At 40.8% G+C, this 19,438-nt stretch overlaps 1 protein-coding gene across 1 annotated transcript in view; it reads left to right on the forward strand.

Annotated features, from left to right (window-relative positions):
* LOC138652286 (flavin reductase (NADPH)-like) overlaps nt 1-17,605 on the forward strand; it is a 35,021-nt gene extending 17,416 nt beyond the window's left edge. Inside the window, exons 3-5 of the mRNA XM_069743074.1 lie at nt 10,520-10,721; nt 11,102-11,269; nt 16,302-17,605. Coding sequence (XP_069599175.1) covers nt 10,520-10,721; nt 11,102-11,269; nt 16,302-16,462 — 531 coding nt within the window. The 3' untranslated portion in view covers nt 16,463-17,605. The remainder of the gene's footprint in view (nt 1-10,519; nt 10,722-11,101; nt 11,270-16,301) is intronic.
* Nucleotides 17,606-19,438: the final 1,833 nt, after the last annotated feature.

Consider the following 19,438-nt stretch of genomic DNA (forward strand, 5'->3'; position numbering starts at 1 on the left):
TCAACAGGCATTATTTAGGATTTGTAGCACGGTAGTTATTATATGTTAATTCATACAGCATACGCATAGTGTTCAGACAGGACTGCACACAAAGCCTGTCAAACTACCAGCAGCTTTAGATCCCATACAGTCTGTGAGTGCCAGCATGTTCTGCTGTGTGCTTTATTAATTTAGACCCAATTTTTTATTTATTTTCACATGGGTAAAAAATGAACCCCAAAACTTGTTGTGCAATTTCTCCTCAGCATGTCGATACCCAATATGTGGCAATATGCGCCAGTGGAAGGCAAGCACTGCATGAAGTGGCCTCACCTCCTCTTCCTTCACCTTAACATCACACACAGTACAGTCCTTAGAGGCAGCACCCCAATTACCCTTGTTTCTCCCTGCATAACAACTCTCCAACCGCCCAACTGACCCAGAGTACAAATAGTATAATTGTGCAGCATGGGACCAGCTTGGACCAGCATTTGTAGCTTAAACCGACAAGCCTACAACCTGCAGCGATCCTCTGTCTGCTGAACTGCAGCATGACCAACTCTACCCTCTCCTAGTGTATCCTCACACATCCCCTGTAGACTGTGAGCTCTCGCAGGCAGGGTCCGCTCTCCTGTATTTGTGTGTGCCTTGTTTTACTCATGTTTATTGTACTTGTCTATATTTGCCCCGTTCACATGTAAAGCGCAATGGAATAAATGGCGCTATAAAAATGTATAATAATAATAATAATAAGCATTGAACAGTAACAGGTGGAAGAGCGACAGGTGTAGGCCTGGTGTTCTTAGAGCCCTGCCAAATTCAGGTAACACACGAAGAAGAAACATTTCCAAATATTAAGGGCAGGCACCAGCAAAAGTGGCATCAATTCTCTCACAGTAGAAATGTTATAATGGCACAGCAGCAGAAGTCAGGCATGGGCCATTTATGAGCCAGGATCTGGGCCAGCATTTACAGCTTTGAATTTAACTTCAAATGAAGAGGGGGTGAGGAACCGGTGCAGGCTTACACCAGTCCCTCACTCACCTTATCTTAATTTAAACTTAAATGCAAAGCTCTAAATGCTGTCCCAGACAAAGATACAGTAGTGTTCAAAATAATAGCAGTGTGTTCAAAAACATGAGTTAATTACAAAATCTTTATACTACTTTTTATTTCCATGCATTGGGAATATTGCGCACGGTTTTCTAATTCAAAGCATTAAGAAAAATGTATATCATTTTTAACTACTTTACAGAAAATAACAAAAAATTAACATTGGGCTGTTCTAAAAAAAAATCGCAGTGTATTTGTCTTTGCAAACTCACAATGAGTAATTTTTTTGTGGATTCAGCATTCCTGTGAATCGCTAACCTAATATTCAGTTTTTTAGAACTACTCTCCATCTATGGTGCATAGTGTTAACCAACTTCCGGCTCTGACAACTGTTATTCCAGGCTAGGATTCTTGCACTTCATCCCACAATTTTTTTACTTTTGTTGGCTTTGTCTCAGAAACGGCATTTGTAATGTCACCCCACAAGTGTCCTATCTTATTAAGGTCCGTGGATTGGGCTGGCCACTCCATATTCTCAATTTTGTTGGACTGGAACCAAGATTTTCTCATTTACTGTTGTGTCTCGTTGAAACACCCTCTTCAGAGTAAGGCAACATGACCTCTTCAAGTATTTTAATATATGCAAACTGGTCCATGATCCATGGTATGTAAATAGGTCCGGCACCATTGAAAGAGAAACATGCGCATATCATGATGCTTGCACTACCATGCTTCACTGTCATCATATTATACTGTGGCTTGAATGCAGAGATTGGGGGTCGTCTGATGAACTGTCTGTGGCCCTTGGACCCAAAAAGAACAATTTTACTTTCATCAGTCCACAAAATTTCTATCTTCATTTCTCTTTAGGTCAGTTGAGGTGTTCGTTGGCAAATCTGTATCTGTATCAGTACATGTCTTAACAATGGGACCTTGTCTGCACTTCCTAGTTTTAACCTCTACAATCACCTTTTAAATCAAAGTACGTTGTTCTTCTGAACAATGTCTCCAACGACCAATATTTCTCAGGCTTTCAATGAGAAATGCATGTACAACATGTCCTAGCATCACTTTTAACCCCTTTACCCCTTCATGACCCAGCCTATTTTGACCTTAAAGACCTTGCCGTTTTTTGCAATTCTGACCAGTGTCCCTTTATGAGGTAACATAAAACATAGTAACATAGTTAGTAAGGCCGAAAAAAGACATTTGTCCATCCAGTTCAGCCTATATTCCATCATAATAAATCCCCAGATCTACGTCCTTCTACAGAACCTAATTGTATGATACAATATTGTTCTGCTCCAGGAAGACATCCAGGTCTCTCTTGAACCCCTCGACTGAGTTCGCCATCACCACCTCCTCAGGCAAGCAATTCCAGATTCTCACTGCCCTAACAGTAAAGAATCCTCTTCTATGTTGGTGGAAAAACCTTCTCTCCTCCAGACGCAAAGAATGCCCCCTTGTGCCCGTCACCTTCCTTGGTATAAACAGATCCTCAGCGAGATATTTGTATTGTCTCCTTATATACTTATACATGGTTATTAGATCGCCCCTCAGTCGTCTTTTTTCTAGACTAAATAATCCTAATTTCGCTAATCTATCTGGGTATTGTAGTTCTCCCATCCCCTTTATTAATTGTGTTGCCCTCCTTTGTACTCTCTCTAGTTCCATTATATCCTTCCTGAGCACCGGTGCCCAAAACTGGACACAGTACTCCATGTGCGGTCTAACTAGGTAATAACTCAGGAACGCTTCAATGGATCCTAGCGGTTCTGAGATTGTTTTTTCGTGACATATTGGGCTTCATGTTAGTGGTAAATTTAGGTAAATAAATTCTGTGTTTATTTGTGATAAAAACGGAAATTTGGCGAAAATTTTGAAAATTTTGCAATTTTCACATTTTGAATTTTTATTCTGTTAAACCAGAGAGTTATGTGACACAAAATAGTTAATAAATAACATTTCCCACACGTCTACTTTACATCAGCACAATTTTGGAAACAACATTTTTCTTTGCTAGGAATTTATAAGGGTTAAAATTTGACCAGCGATTTCTCATTTTTACAACGAAATTTACAAAACCATTTTTTTTAGGGACCACCTCACATTTGAAGTCAGTTTGAGGGGTCTATATGGCTGAAAATACCCAAAAGTGACACCATTCTAAACCCCTCAAGGTACTCAAAACCACATTCAAGAAGTTTATTAACCCTTCAGGTGCTTCACAGCAGCAGAAGCAACAAGGAAAAAATGAACATTTAACTTTTTAGTCACAAAAATGATCTTTCAGCAACAATTTTTTTATTTTCCCAATGGTAAAAGGAGAAACTGAACCACGAAAGTTGTTGTCCAATTTGTTCTGAGTACGCCGATACCTCATATGTAGGGGTAAACCACTGTTTGGGCGCACGGCAGGGCTTGGAAGGGAAGGAGCGCCATTTGACTTTTTGAATGAAAAATTGGCTGCACTCTCTAGCGGACACCATGTCACGTTTGGAGAGCCCCCGTGTGCCTAAAAATTGGAGCTCCCCCACAAGTGACCCCATTTTGGAAACTAGACGCCCCAAGGAACTTATCTACATGCATAGTGAGCCCTTTAAACCCCCAGGTGCTTCACAAGTTGATCCGTAAAAATGAAAAAGTACTTTTTTTCACAAAAAAAATCTTTTAGCCTCAATTTTTTCATTTTCACATGGACAACAGGATAAAATGGATCCTAAAATTTGTTGGGCAATTTCTCCTGAGTACACCGATACCTCACATGTGGAGGTAAACCACTGTTTGGGCACATGGTAAGGCTCGGAAGGGAAGGAGCGCCATTTGACTTTTTGAATGAAAAAATATCTCCATCGTTAGCGGACACCATGTCGCGTTTGGAGAGACCCTGTGTGCCTAAACATTGGAGCTCCCCCACAAGTGACCCCATTTTGGAAACTGGACCCCCCAAGGAACTTATCTAGATGCTTAGTGAGCACTTTTAACCCCCAGGTGCTTCACAAATTGATCCGTAAAAATGAAAAAGTACTTTTTTTTCACAAAAAATTTCTTTTCGCCTCAATTTTTTCATTTTCACATGGGCAATAGGATAAAATGGATCCTAAACTTTGTTGAGCAATTTCTTCCGAGTACGCCGATACCTCATATGTGGGGGTAAACCACTGTTTGGGCACACGGCAGGGCTCGGAAGGGAAGGCGCGCCTTTTGACTTTTTGAATGGAAAATTAGCTCCAATTCTTAGCGGACACCATGTCGCGTTTGGAGAGCCCCTGTGTGCCTATGCATTGGAGCTCCCCCACAAGTGACCCCATTTTGGAAATTAGACCCCCCAAGGAACTTATCTAGATGCATACTGAGCACTTTAATCCCCCAGGTGCTTCACAGAAGTTTATAATGCAGAGCCATGAAAATAAAAAATAATTTTTCTTTTCTCAAAAATGATTTTTTAGCCTGGAATTTCCTATTTTGCCAAGGGTAATAGGAGAAATTGGACCACAAATGTTGTTGTCCAGTTTGTCCTGAGTACGCAGATACCCCATATGTGGGGGTAAACCACTGTTTGAGCGCACGGCAGGGCTCAGAAGGGAAGGCACGCCATTTGGCTTTTTAAATGGAAAATTAGCTCCAATCATTAGCGGACACCATGTCGCGTTTGGAGAGCCCCTGTGTGCCTAAACATTGGAGATCCCCCACAAATGACCCCATTTTGGAAACTAGACCCCCAAAGGAACTAATCTAGATGTGTGGTGAGCACTTTGAACCCTCAAGTGCTTCACAAAAGTTTATAACGCAGAGCCATGAAAATTTAAAAAAAAATTTATTTTCTCAAAAATGATTTTTTAGCCCGCTATTTTTTTATTTTCCCAAGGGTAACAGGAGAAATTTGACCCCAAAAGTTGTTGTCCAGTTTCTCCTGAGTACGCTGATACCCCATATGTGGGGGTAAACCACTGTTTAGGCACATGCTGGGGCTCGGAAGTGAAGTAGTGACGTTTTGAAATGCAGACTTTGATGGAATGCTCTGCGGGCGTCACGTTGCGTTTGCAGAGCCCCTGATGTGGCTAAACAGTAGAAACCCCCCACAAGTGACCCCATTTTGGAAACTAGACCCCGAAAGGAACTTATCTAGATGTGAGGTGAGCACTTTGAACCCCCAAGTGCTTCACAGAGGTTCATAACACAGAGCAGTGAAAATAATAAATACGTTTTCTTTCCTCAAAAATAATTATTTAGCCCAGAATTTTTTATTTTCCCAAGGGTTACAGGAGAAATTGGACCCCAAAATTTGTTGTCCAGTTTCTCCTGAGTACGCTGATACCCCATGTGTGGGGGTAAACCACTGTTTGGGCACACGTCGGGGCTCAGAAGGGAAGTAGTGACTTTTGAAATGCAGACTTTGATGGAATGGTCTGCGGGCGTCACGTTGCGTTTGCAGAGCCCCTGGTGTGCCTAAACAGTAGAAACCCCCCACAAGTGACCCCATTTTAGAAACTAGACCCCCCAAGGAACTTATCTAGATATGTGGTGAGCACTTTGAACCCCCAAGTGCTTCACAGACGTTTACAACGCAGAGCCGTGAAAATAAAAAATCATTTTTCTTTCCTCAAAAATGATGTCCTGAGTATGCTGGTACCCCATATGTGGGGGTAAACCACTGTTTGGGCACACGTCAGGGCTCGGAAGTGAGGGAGCACCATTTGACTTTATGAATACAAGATTGGCTGGAATCAATGGTGGCGCCATGTTGCGTTTGGAGACCCCTGATTTGCCTAAACAGAGGAAACCCCTCAATTCTACCTCCAACACTAACCCCCGCACACCCCTAACATTAATCCCAACTGTAGCCATAACCCTAATCACAACCCTAACCGCAACACACCCCTAACCACAACCCTAACCCCAACACATCCCTAACCCTAACCACAACCCTAATTCCAACCCTAAGGCTATGTGCCCACGTTGCGGATTCGTGTGAGATTTTTCAGCATCATTTTTGAAAAATCCGCGGGTAAAGGGCACTGCGTTTTACCTGCGGATTTACCGTGGATTTCCAGTGTTTTTTGTGCGGATTTCACCTGTGGATTCCTATTGAGGAACAGGTGTAAACCACTGCGGAATCTGCACAAAGAATTGACATGCTGCGGAAAATACAACGCAGCGTTTCCGCGCTGTATTTTCCGCACCATGGGCACAGCGGATTTAGTTTTCCATAGGTTTACATGGAACTGTAAACCTGATGGAACACTGCTGCGAATCCGCAGCGGCCAATCCGCTGCGGATCCGCAGCCAAATCCGCACCGTGTGCACATAGCCTAATTCTAAAGGTATGTGCACACGCTGCGGAAAACACTGCGGATCCGCAGCAGTTTCCCATGAGTTTACAGTTCAATGTAAACCTATGGGAAACAAAAATCGCTGTACACATGCTGCGGAAAAACTGCACGGAAACGCAGGGGTTTACATTCCGCAGCATGTCACTTCTTTCTGCGGATTCCGCAGCGGTTTTACAACTGCTCCAATAGAAAATTGCAGTTGTAAAACCGCAGTGAAATGCGCAGAAAAACCACGGTAAATCCGCGATAAATCCACAGCGGTTTAGCACTGCGGATTTATCAAATCCGCAGCGGAAAAATCCGCAGAGGAACAGAATACGTGTGCACATACCAAAACCCTACCCCTAACCCTACCCCTAACCCTAACCCTAACCCTAGTTCTTACCCCAACCTTAGTGGAAAAAATTTTTTTTATTTAATCAAAGTACGTTGTTCTTCTGAACAATGTCTCCAACGACCAATATTTCTCAGGCTTTCAATGAGAAATGCATGTACAACATGTCCTAGCGTCACTTTTAACCCCTTTACCCCCAAGGGTGGTTTGCACGTTAATGAGCGGGCCAATGTTTACAATTCTGACCACTGTCCCTTTATGAGGTTATAACTCTGGAACGCTTCAACGGATCCTGATGATTTTGACATTGTTTCTCGTGACATATTGTACTTCATGTTATTGGTAAAATTTCTTTGATATTACCTGCGTTTATTTGTGAAAAAAATGAAAATTTTGCAATTTTCCAACTTTTAATTTTTATACTCTTAAATCACAGAGTTATGTCACACAAAATACTTAATAAGTAACATTTCCCACATGTCTACTTTACATCAGCACAATTTTGGAACCAAATTTTTTTTATTAGGGAGTTAAGGGTTAAAAGTTGACCAGCAATTTCTTATTTTTACAACACCATTTTTTTAAGGGACTACATCACATTTGAAGTCACTGTGAGGGGTCTATATGATAGAAAATACCCAAGTGTGACTCCCTTCTAAAAACTGCACCCCCAATGTGCTCAAAACCACATTCAAGAAGTTTATTAACCCTTCAGGTGTTTCACAGGAATTTTTGGAATGTTTAAAAAAATGAACATTTAACTTTTTTTTCGCAAAAAATTTAATTTAGCTCCAATTTGTTTTATTTTACCAGGAGTAACAGGAGAAATTGGACCCCAAAGGTTGTTGTACAATTTGTGCTGAGTATGCGGATACCCCATATGTGGGGGTAAACCACTGTTTGGGCGCATGGCAGAGCTCAGAAGGGAAGGAGCGCCATTTGACTTTTCAATGCAAAATTGACTGGAATTGAGATGGGACACCATGTCGCGTTTGGAGAGCCCCTGATGTGCCTAAACATTGAAACTCCCCACAACTGACACCATTTTGGAAAGTAGACCCCCTACGGGAACTTATCTAGATGTGTGGTGAGCACTTTGACCCACCAAGTGCTTCACAGAAGTTTATAATGTAGAGCTGTAAAAATAAAAAATCATATTTTTTCACAAAAATTATCTTTTCGCCCTCATTTTTTTATTTTCCCAAGGGTAACAGAAGAAATTGGACCCCAATAGTTGTTGTGCAAATTATTCTGAGTGCACTGATACCCCATATGTTGGGGTAAACCCCTGTTTGGGTGCATGGGAGAGCTCAGAAGGGAAGGAGCGCTGTTTTACTTTTTCAATGGAGAATTGGCTGGAATTGAGATCGGACGCCATATTGCGTTTGGAGAGCCCCTGATGTGCCTAAACAGTGGAAACCCCCCAATTCTAACTGAAACCCTAATCCAAACACACCCCTAACCCTAATCCCAACCCTAACCCTGACCACACCCCTAACCCTAATCCCAACTCTAATCCCAACCGTAAATGTAATCCAAACCCTAACTTTAGCCCCAACCCTAGCTTTAGCCCCAACCTTAACCCTAATGGGGAAATGGAAACAAATACATTTTTAAAAATTTTATTATTTTTCCCTAACTAAGGGGGTGATGATGGGGGGTTTGACTTTTATTTTATTTTTTTTATTTTTATGATTGGCAGCCGTCACACACTAAAAGACGCTTTTTATTGCAAAAAATAGTTTTTGCGTCTCCACATTTTGAGAGCTATAATTTTTTCATATTTTGGTCCACAGAGTCATGTGAGGTCCTGATTTTTGCAGGACGAGTTGACGTTTTTATTGGTACCATTTTCGGGCATGTGACATTCCTAAATCGCTTTTTATTCCGGTTTTTGTGAAGTAGAATGAACAAAAAACAGTGATTCATGAATTTCTTTTGGAGGGGCACGTATACCGTTCCGCGTTTGGTAAAATTGATAAAGCAGTTTTATTCTTCGGGTCAGAATGATTACAGCGATACCTCATTTATATCTTTTTTTATGTTTTGGTGCTTTTACACAATAAAAATTATTTTATATGAAAAATAATTACTTTTGCATCGCTTTATTCTGAGGACTATAACTTTATTTTTTCAGAACAACTCGAGAAAAATTTGTAGAGTGAACGGCACCAGAGGAGTATAACTCTCAGGACTTGGATACACGTGACTCCACTTTAACAGCTTGCACGAAATCTCAGGGATCGAGGTGCTCAGCATTAATAGCATAAAATCTATGATACAAAAAATTGAAAGAAATGCGGCACTCACCCATTACTGCATGTGAAATCGTGCTGCTTTTATTGGCCCGACATGAAGAAATTGTTACAAGTCCATGTAATACATCAGGCGTGCAGGAGGGTGCAGGGAGAGAAAGTGGACTATGGCCGTTTCACACACAGTGTGCTTCAACGGGTCCCGGCAATCTGATTGCCTGAAACACTGAGAAATGCGTGCGCCGATTGGCTGTGAACATCCAATCACAGCGATCGTAGTTGCAGGGGGTGTCGCCACCCCCTGAGAGGCCGCCGCCAATCATGTGATCACTGCGCACTTATTCATGGTGGTCGCATGATTGACATGACTTTTATATACTGAAAATGTCAGGAAGGGGTTAAAACTTTTTGTTATTTAGGGTAACTGAACCTGCAATTGTTCGACTGCATATCCTAGATATACTACTGTGTATAGTGAATTTGTGGCTCTTCTATGAACCTCAACCTGAGCTTCAAAGAAGGACCAAGATGGATAATATGGTAACCCACTTGATCCCAATGATCGTGCCCCATGGGGAGAGGTGGCTATGAGTCATTGTTACGTCACATACACAAGTTGAGCGTTTGGGGAGTTTGTTTACATCAGTATTTGTAAGTCAAAACCAGGAGCAGGTGATTAAATCCAGAAGTGGTGAAGTGTTTCTATTATACTTTTCCTCTGACTGTTTCATTCCTGGCTTTGGCTCACAAATACTGGAAAAACTCATGAAATACTCAACATGTGCACATGGCCTAAGAGCTTGACGGAGTGAACAAATTCTTTAGCTGTAATGATTGCAACTACATCTGGTCACTGCAGTTACAGGCAGATGCCAACTATGTAACACAGCTGGCATCTGCTTAGTATGAAGCAGACCCAGCTCCTAAGCATACTAGCAATTCAGGGAAAAATGTGCACCTTAGGATGTTAAGGTGCTAAAAGGGGTTTCCATTTATCATCTTTTTTTGTATGAATAAAGCCTGTTTTATTCACCTTCCCCTGCTCTCAGTAACTGTTCACAGGCTCCAGTGGTGACATCGCGATTGCAGCACTTGTGACTGCTGCAGCTAATCATTGAGTTCAGCGGTGATACGATGTAGATGGCACAAGTAACTGATCCCAGTGACTGGCTGCAGATGTCATCTCGGCAGCATATAAACAGTCACAGGGAGCAGGAGGTGCCCGAGCTGGAAATTTCTCTAGAAATGCCAGTTCAGTACAGTTTTAGGAATGATTAGTTTTGAAAGTGGATAAGGCTTTATGCACATGGATTAGATTATGAACTCACACATTCAGATGCATATAGTGACATTTTGCATTGTATTTTGCAGCCAAAATCATAAGAGTAATAAGCAATATAGAGCCTTAAGCACATTGCGGGGAGGCGGCATGGTTTGCCACTGTAGAATGGTTTGTGTGCCATGGTTGTAGGGGAGAAAAGCTCTTCACTGCTCTGATTACAAACGCCATCATTTTATATACTGTGGCAATTCATTCTATTAATATGTATTCATCTGTTTTCTAGGTAGTAGAAGCCAATATATTTTCATCAGACTCATTAGCAGAACACTTCCAAGGACAGGATGCAGTTGTATCTTGTCTGGGATTCCCATATAAAGTGTTCTCATCAATAAGTGGTTACACAGACTCCATGACTGCCATTGTGGGTGCCATGCGACAGACTGGAGTTAATAGAATGGTGACAATGACTTCCTGGTACACTGACAGTATGTATCTACAAGCTTATTTTTCTTTGACTTTTATAAAAGTACTCTACAGAACCCTTTATTATATTGTTTTCTACTTTTATATTTTTCCATACATACGAAATGTCCTATGATGATCCTTTGTACAGTCACTGGCATTAATAAATCATGTTCCTAAAGCTTTATCATGGACATTTTCTACCCTACAGAATTTAATGCTGCATGCTTCAAACTACAGAATCCATATGTCTGTATACAGCATCTGGTACTTTGTTCTTTGACAGCAGACTTATCCTATAAATGTGGCTGATGGGAGGCCCAGGAAGAGATCAAAATCTATAAAAATATGAGCCATGTTTTATTGCCTTCAGTACATTAATATATATCTATTTTTATAACAGCTAGCTCAGCACAGAATGCCTCTTTCTTCGTGAGGAACCTACTTGTGCCGTTAATTAAAAGTGTCCTCACAAACATGTTCGAGATGGAAAAATATCTAGAAAAAGAATGCTCAGATCTTAACTGGACAGTTGTAAGACCACCAGGACTTCAAAATACTCCAGTGACAGGTGGGTAGAAAGTTCTGATAAGTTCAAAATTCTAATAGCAGGTGTCACATCACTTATTAACCCCTTCATGACCAGGGGATTTTTCGTTTTTCCGTGTTCGTTTTTCGCTCCCCTCCTTCCCAGAGCCATAACTTTTTTATTTTTCCGTCAATTTGGCCATGTGAGGGCTTATTTTTTGCGGGACGAGTTGTACTTTTGCACGACATCATTGGTTTTAGCATGTCGTGTACTAGAAAACAGGAAAAAAATTCCAAGTGCAGTGAAATTGCAAAAAAAGTGCAATACCACATTGGTTTTTTGTTTGGCTTTTTTGCTAGGTTCACTAAATGCTAAAAATGACCTGCCATTATGATTCTCCAGGTCATTACGAGTTCATAGACACCAAACATGACTAGGTTATTTTTTATCTAAGTGGTGAAAAAAAATTCCAAACTTTGCTAAAAAAAAAAAAAAAAAATTGCGCCATTTTCCGATACTCGTAGCGTCTCTATTTTCATCATCTGGGGTCGGTTGAGGGCTTATTTTTTGCGTGCCGAGATGACGTTTTTAATGATAGCATTTCGGTGCAGATACGTTCTTTTGATCGCCCGTTATTGCATTTTAATGCAATGTCGCGGCGACCAAAAAAACGTAATTCTGGCGTTTCGAGTTTTTTCCCGCTACGCTGTTTAGCGATCAGGTTAATACTTTTTTTTATTTGATAGATCGGGCGATTCTGAGCGCGGCGATACCAAATATGCGTAGATTTGATATTTTTTTTATTGATTTATTTTGATTGGGGCGAAAGGGGGGTGATTTAAACTTTTATGTTTTTTTTATTTTTTTCACATTTTTTTAAACTTTTTTTTTTTAACTTTTGCCATGCTTCAATAGCCTCCATGAGAGGCTAGAAGCAGGCAGAACCCGATCGGCTCTGCTACATAGCAGCGATCTGCTGATCGCTGCTATGTAGCAGAATTGCACGTGTGCTGTGAGCGCCGACCACAGGGTGGCGCTCACAGCGACGGGCAATCAGTAACCATAGAGGTCTCAAGGACCTCTATGGTTACAATATACAAGCATCGCCGACCCCCGATCATGTGACGGGGGTCGGCGATGACGTCATTTCCGGCCGCCTGGCCGGAAGCGGTAGTTAAATGCCGCTGTCTGCGTTTGACAGCGGCATTTAACTAGTTAATAGGTGCGGGCAGATCGCGATTCTGCCCGCGCCTATTACGGGCACATGTCAGCTGTTCAAAACAGCTGACATGTCCCGGCTTTGGTGCGGGCTCACCGCGGAGCCCTGCATCAAAGCAGGGGAGCCGGCATCGGACGGTATAGTACGTCCGATGCCGGTAAGGGGTTAAACATATTAGGAAATAACTTTTTCTCTGTTCACATTCAGATAATATACTCTCCTCAACATTGAAAATGCAACACCAAGAAGAAGTTATGGAATTATGGAAATCACCGGTTCGATAGACATGATAATGATATGCAAATGATTAAAAAATGGAAACATAATCATCTTGATTTATACTGTTTTGAGTATGAGCGCCACATGCAGAAATACACTCTTACATGCATTGTCAAGTTAGCAATGAGGTTATTAATGGTTGTCTGAGGAATTTTCTGCCATGCTAAATGCACTTGGGCATGCAAATGATCAAGATCCATTGCTGGCAGTGGCAATTTTTGAACAATGATGGCACAGATTTGCTCAACAGTAAACAAGTCTGGAGATGCCGCAGGTCTTGGTAGCATGTTTAGGCCATGCAAACTGCTTGTAGTTTCCTGGCATTGTCATTTTAAAAAACGTCAGGGTAGGACTGGTGTGATATTTCCTTGTGAATGACTCTTCATGGCATTGCCTGCATGGTCTCCAGACCAGTCTCTGCCTATAACTGCCTCTAAGACAAAAGAAGGATTCACTACTGAAGTGGATAGACCAAAGTTCCAGTCTCTGATGTCCATCTGGTGGCTATGTGGGTAATGCCATGAGGAAGCTTTCATGAGGGACTTGACGTTGGTCCTCTTCCTCAGATTATGATGTGGAATGGCATAATGTATGATAGGCTGACCTTTCTAGTCTTCATTTTAGTTACACAATCAGCTGAACGTTACATTGAATTGGTGCTGTGAACAGCCTGCCTGTCCTACACGTACAGTATTACCATGGCCTGCAGCGTCTCCGGACTTGTCTTCTATCCTGCACATTTGGGATGTCATCGGCTGGCAATTGGAAATCAAACAGCCAGCAGTAGATCTTGGTAATGCCTATGTGCATTCAACTGGAAAGACCATTCCTCAAACAACCAATAATAACCTAATTGATCGCATGACAAGACTTGCAAGTATATGTTTATCTGCATTTGGGGCTTGTACTCGATACTGAATAAATCGAGGTTTTAAAATTTTTTTACATAATTTACATATCATTAACATGTCTTTCCATCCTCTGATTCGTAATCAATTGCCTGCTTAAGGGGGTGTTTTGGAAATTTATGGTGTAGGGTTAAAAGCTCCTGCAATCTCGTAGGAGGAAGTCTGGTATTTGGCTGTCAATAACAGCGGAGAAGAATGAAACAGTGAAAAACTGCTTCATCTTCTCTTTTACCAACTACATAGCATTCAGTACGTTTTATGATGTAAACAAGAGTATATGTCGATGCTTATGTGAGACCTGTCACATGATCACCGAATTTTCTCATTGGCAATAGCAGTGCTGCTGGTTTATAACAGACCCAGATCATCTCTGTCTGTACCTGCTATCACTATAATAGGGACTTGTTTTCTCCATAACTGTGGCTCATATGGATCCAACAGTTACAGTTACAGTGGAAAAAATGAGCAAAAAATAAAATGCTCCCCCAAGATCTCTTATGATCTCTGAAGGCTAAAAATATGCAATATATATTCTACATATTTTGCCCCCAGATCAGATCAGAGATTTTGGTTGAACATAGATATATATACAGTACAGACCAAAAGTTTGGACACACCTTCTCATTTAAAGATTTTTCTGTATTTTCATGACTATGAAAATTGTACATTCACACTGATGGCATCAAAACTATGAATTAACAACATGTTGAATTATATACTTAACAAAAAAGTGTGAAACAACTGAAATTATGTCTTACATTCTAGGTTCTTCAAAGTAGCCACCTTTTGCTTTGATGACTGCTTTGCACACTCTTGGCATTCTCTTGATGAGCTTCAAGAGGGAATGCCAAGAGTGGGCAAAGCAGTCATCAAAGCAAAAGGTGGCTACTTTGAAGAACCTAGAATATAAGACATAATTTCAGTTGTTTCACAGTTGTTGCCTTCAGTGTGAATGTACAATTTTTATAGTCATGAAAATACCAAAAAATCTTTAAATGATAAGGTGTGTCCAAACTTTTGGTCTGTACTGTATATCTCTTTTTGACACTTTTGGATGTGCTGCCCCTTTATTTTTTATTTATATCTTTGATGAAAAGCTTTGCCAGTTTTGCTGGGGGAGTCTTCACCAATTTAGGCTGTGTTTCAGTTTTCCTGGATGTATATACATAAAAAAAATACACACTTTAGTTATCCACATAACTATAATAAACTGGAGAATTAATTCAACATCTTATTTGATATGAAGTCTGGTAGTAAGAAATATAAGCCAAAAATAAAAAATGGCTTTCTCTCTGTATTTGCGTTGCAAAAAATTATATATATTACATGGTAATTTATTTGTACCCCAAAGCAGTGCTAAAAATATATTTCCTTCATAAAACAAAGTCTCATTTAGCCATGTCTGTGAAGAAATAAAAATATTATGGCTGCTAAAAATGGAGAGAGGCAAAAACTTGGCCAGTTATAAAGGCCCTTTCAAGCTTTGTCACTTAGGCTACTTTCATACTAGCGTTTTCTGCAATCCGTCGTTTTGCAGAAAAAACGCATCCTGCAAAAGTGCTTGCAGGATGCGTTTTTTCCCCATAGACTTGTATTGACGACGCATTTGCGACGGATTGCCACACGTCGCATCCGTCGCGCGACGGATGCGTCGTGCTTTGGCGGACCGTCGGGAGCAAAAAACGCTACATGTAACGTTTTTTGCTCCTGACGGACAGCTTTTTCCGACCACGCATGCGCGGCCGGAACTCCGCCCCCACCTCCCCGCACCTTACAATGGGGCAGCGGATGCGCCGGAGAAATGCATCCGCTGCCTCCATTGTGCAATGCGTTAAACGCTAGCGTCGGAATCTCTCCCCGACGCATTGCGACAGGGAGATTCCGACGCTAGTGTGAAAGAAGCCTAAGAAGTTAACTAGCCTGAGGAAAATTTGCCAAACCAGAGCTTTTGCAAATAGGAAAAGACGCACATTAGCAGGCAACTTTCCCCTTACTAGTGCACCTCAGCTCTGTTTTGGAGAAGATTCTGGTTTTGCTAAATATTATTAGTTATATTGTAAAGCTCACTAAAGGCGTTGTCTCAAGATGCTGCTCCTGACCTTCAGCTTCCTGCTTTTGCTGGGTGGGGCAATATATTGAAGATTGACAGTTTAGATCAGCGGCATACTTGCGCCACTGGTCTGAACTGAATGCTCTTCAATGGAGATAACAGAAGAAACGTTTCCTCTGCAGCATGGGAGAAGCGCTGGAAGAATAAAGATGGTCGGATCCAGTGATCTGGTCAGCTCCAGAGTGGCAGGCTGTAAAACAGAGCTCCTTGCCCAGGTAAACGGCCAGCTTGAGACTGAAGGGTTGCTGTAAACCTTAGCAAAGAGCTGTACTCTATTAAATTAAAAATTCATCAGTTCTTGAGAACAGAGGGGATTTTTAATTGCTTGTATTTGCAATTTTATCCATTTTGAACTTGAGACAACACCTTTTTAAATGGTTGGACATTTAACTGGAGGTATTGCGTTTCCTGCACCTACAGAGGATTTCGCACAACAAAGAACTGTAAGAAGAGACACTTCAGTATAGGCAATACCCAATTTTTGAAAAGCAGACTTGTCAGGAGAGCTGAGTGTCATATGTCTTAGTGCTTGGAACTATTATTTTTCATTTCTTACAGACAAAGAAATATTGACCCATGAAGGATATTTTGTTCCGGATGAAAAAGGTCACCCAATTACGAACACAGTATCACGAGCAGACGTTTCACGCTTTATGCTCTCAACTCTTAATGACAACAGATGGACTAAAAAAGTAGTCGCAATGTGTTGTAAAATGTAAATGAAGAGAAGGAATACACATTGATCTTTAATTAGAGTTTATTAAACCTTGCCGGAACAATACACGTTTTACAATAAATTGCTCTTTTTCTATGATTTAGTTTTGGTCACTTTGCTTTTGTAGATGAAGCATGATTTTTGGAATGTAGGAATATACACAAATAGCAATTAAGGGCATTCTGTTTCAGCTTTGCTTCTTTGTCCATGTCAATTATTAAATGAATAATTTTGTAAACAGGATTTTACATGTATTTCTATTGAGAAAAACATCCGATCGTAAATATTACTATTACATTATATTTCTAGTGTTGACTTTGACTTGAAGCTGGAGATTTGACATAAGACGCAACAATGTCACCCAACATGTTCTATTAGTTTGTGTTTTCAATGTAACCGGTTTACAAACATATCCAAGGCCTTTTCTATATATATTACACATGAAATATCCTCTCAATTGAAATTTTACTTTCATGAAATAAGATCCTCGTGAGGAAGGAAAGCGAAGAGGGGAAAATCGTTAAGCCTACTCCAACTCTGTAAATTAGAAGACACAAATGAACTGAAGTGATTGGGACCATGTTTTACCTCTGTATACCTAGCATGAAGATCAGATGGTCACATCAAGCAATAATGAAATATATGAGGCAGTGGTGATTCTAAACAGCCATAAAAAATATTATACTAATTACTGATGCATTTTTAAGGGGTAGAATAAAAGTAAAGTACTAATCATATGCAAGAGTATATAAAAAGTACATACAAGGTAAAAAAAAATGTCAAGGACACTAGTGACTCATGTAAGTGTTGTTAGTGTTACATGATAGAAGAGTATTGCTTGATTCGGCCATTTGAGTCAGATTTTACATATTGTTTTGCACCTTTATCCACGTTTCTGTACTCTACCTCTACCTTATAAGTACAAACCACAACTCTTCATCTGACCATTAGGAGTAACGTTGATTTATAAATTGTTTCATGCATTTTGTGGCTGAAGATAATGTATTATAGACTTACCAGATTATAATTCACTGATAAGTCCTGTATGTAGGGGATTTCTCTTGCTGTTTTTTATCTCTTTTTTTTTCCTCAAGTTTTACTGTTTTTACTATGTCTTTCAAATAAAGATAATTTTATTACTTGGGCATCGCCGCTTCCCTTTATTTGGGTTATACGTTTGCGTGGAATTGCTCCTTATTCATGTTGGCCATGTATAGGTTTCAATAAGTTCACATTGCTTTTATACCTAATGTAATATGCATTTGTTCATATATCTGATAGTGGTCTCCATTTTGATGGCTGCAATAGCATCTGACCACCATAGGATGCCATTGTAAAAAAAAAAAACAAAACAAGCAAATTTAAAAAAAAATAATGAAAGAGAACCTGATACATGCTGCCCAATCAAACAAACAAAATTAAGAACACAGGAGACTGAAGTTATTAAGGATGCAGCTCCATTCTTCCATCCCTCTCAACACTTTGTGACCAATGTAAAACAAAATAATACAATTTTCAATTTCAATTTATTCAGCATAGCCTATGAGCTCTACATGCAGAAATACATGCCCACTCCTTGTCATGCTATAAATGAGGTTAGTAATGATTGTCTTAGGAATTTGCTGAATTCACTTGGGAGCACACATGCTACAGCCATTTCACCAAACTCCCCAAGGAGAGGCATAGCTAGGGATTCAGCTCAGGGAGGGTAAAATTTCTGAGTGGGCCCCCTAACCAGATGACCATGCTTGTAACTACGGTGACACACAAGCATAGTGGGTATACGAGAAACCCACCTGATGACCATGGTGCTACTGAAAGTAAATCACTATATAAAGACCAACACCAAGAACAAATAACTGTACTGCAGTCTTACATATAGTGACTTACAGCTTACGTTCTTTCTGATGGAGCCAATCACTTTTACCTTCTGAAGATCTGGTTCAAGAACGGTTGGCCTCCATAATTCATTGCATGAATTTAAGGTTCTCATATCATCAAGTCACTTAAGGCTCAAAAAGGGGTAAGCAGAAAACCCCCACGAAGCACACATATACAAACTCAGGGGTATCATAACAGGGTGTTTAGGGATGGGGAAGTAAATCTTGCCACTAAGGATGGGTGAACCCGAACAGTAAAGTTCTGGATTCGTACCAAACCCCGAACACAGACTTTATACTGTACATCTGGTTTCCTGTTCAGGTATGGCAGTATAATAAAGCTTCTTGAAAGGCTGAAACACTGCCAATCATCAAGCTTTTAGACTGTGGGCAATTCCGAAGCCATCACTGACATGCCAAGTAGTGGTTTGGCTGTGATTGGTCGGTGCACCAGACGTCAGATCACGAGTGCCACCCCCATTCGGCTATTATAAGTGTAGGGATATGATGCAGCTGGAGTGAGGACAGATTCTGACTGTGCACTTGGCAAAAAAGCCGCTGTGTGTACTCTGCAACCCATATCTGTGGTAGTACTGTGCCTTTAAGCCACTGTGTGTTGTCTGCACCCCCACCTGTGGGAGTCCTATTCCTTTAAGCCACTATGTGTACTCTTCCCTCTCTCCGCCTGTGGGTGTACTGCGTCTTTAAGCCATTGTGTGTACTCCGCCCTCCCCCCGCCTAAGGGAGTACTGTGCCTTTGCTGTGCAGTGTGTTTTCTATTACTCTGGGAAATAAATAATTGGCATCAGCCGTCTCGTTGCCATTTATAGGCTAAAGAAATAATTTTTCTGGACCTGTGCATGTTTTATAGTAGTCTGGAAATTAAATGATTGGCATCTCTTTGCAAGTAATGTGCAGAAAAATCACTTCCAAAAATGAGAGCATCAAACAGGACCATGGAGGTGCTGGTGTAGGTGCTGATGGTGGTGTAGCAAGGGGAGTACATGGTCATTCTGTACCTGCTACATGCCCAAATACAACAACTTTCTCTGGTGCATGCAAGCGACAGGATGTTATGCGTCCTTTTTAGGCCTAAATAT

This window comes from Ranitomeya imitator, chromosome 1 (assembly GCF_032444005.1).
Source record: "Ranitomeya imitator isolate aRanImi1 chromosome 1, aRanImi1.pri, whole genome shotgun sequence".
NCBI classification, from domain to species: Eukaryota; Metazoa; Chordata; class Amphibia; order Anura; family Dendrobatidae; genus Ranitomeya; species Ranitomeya imitator.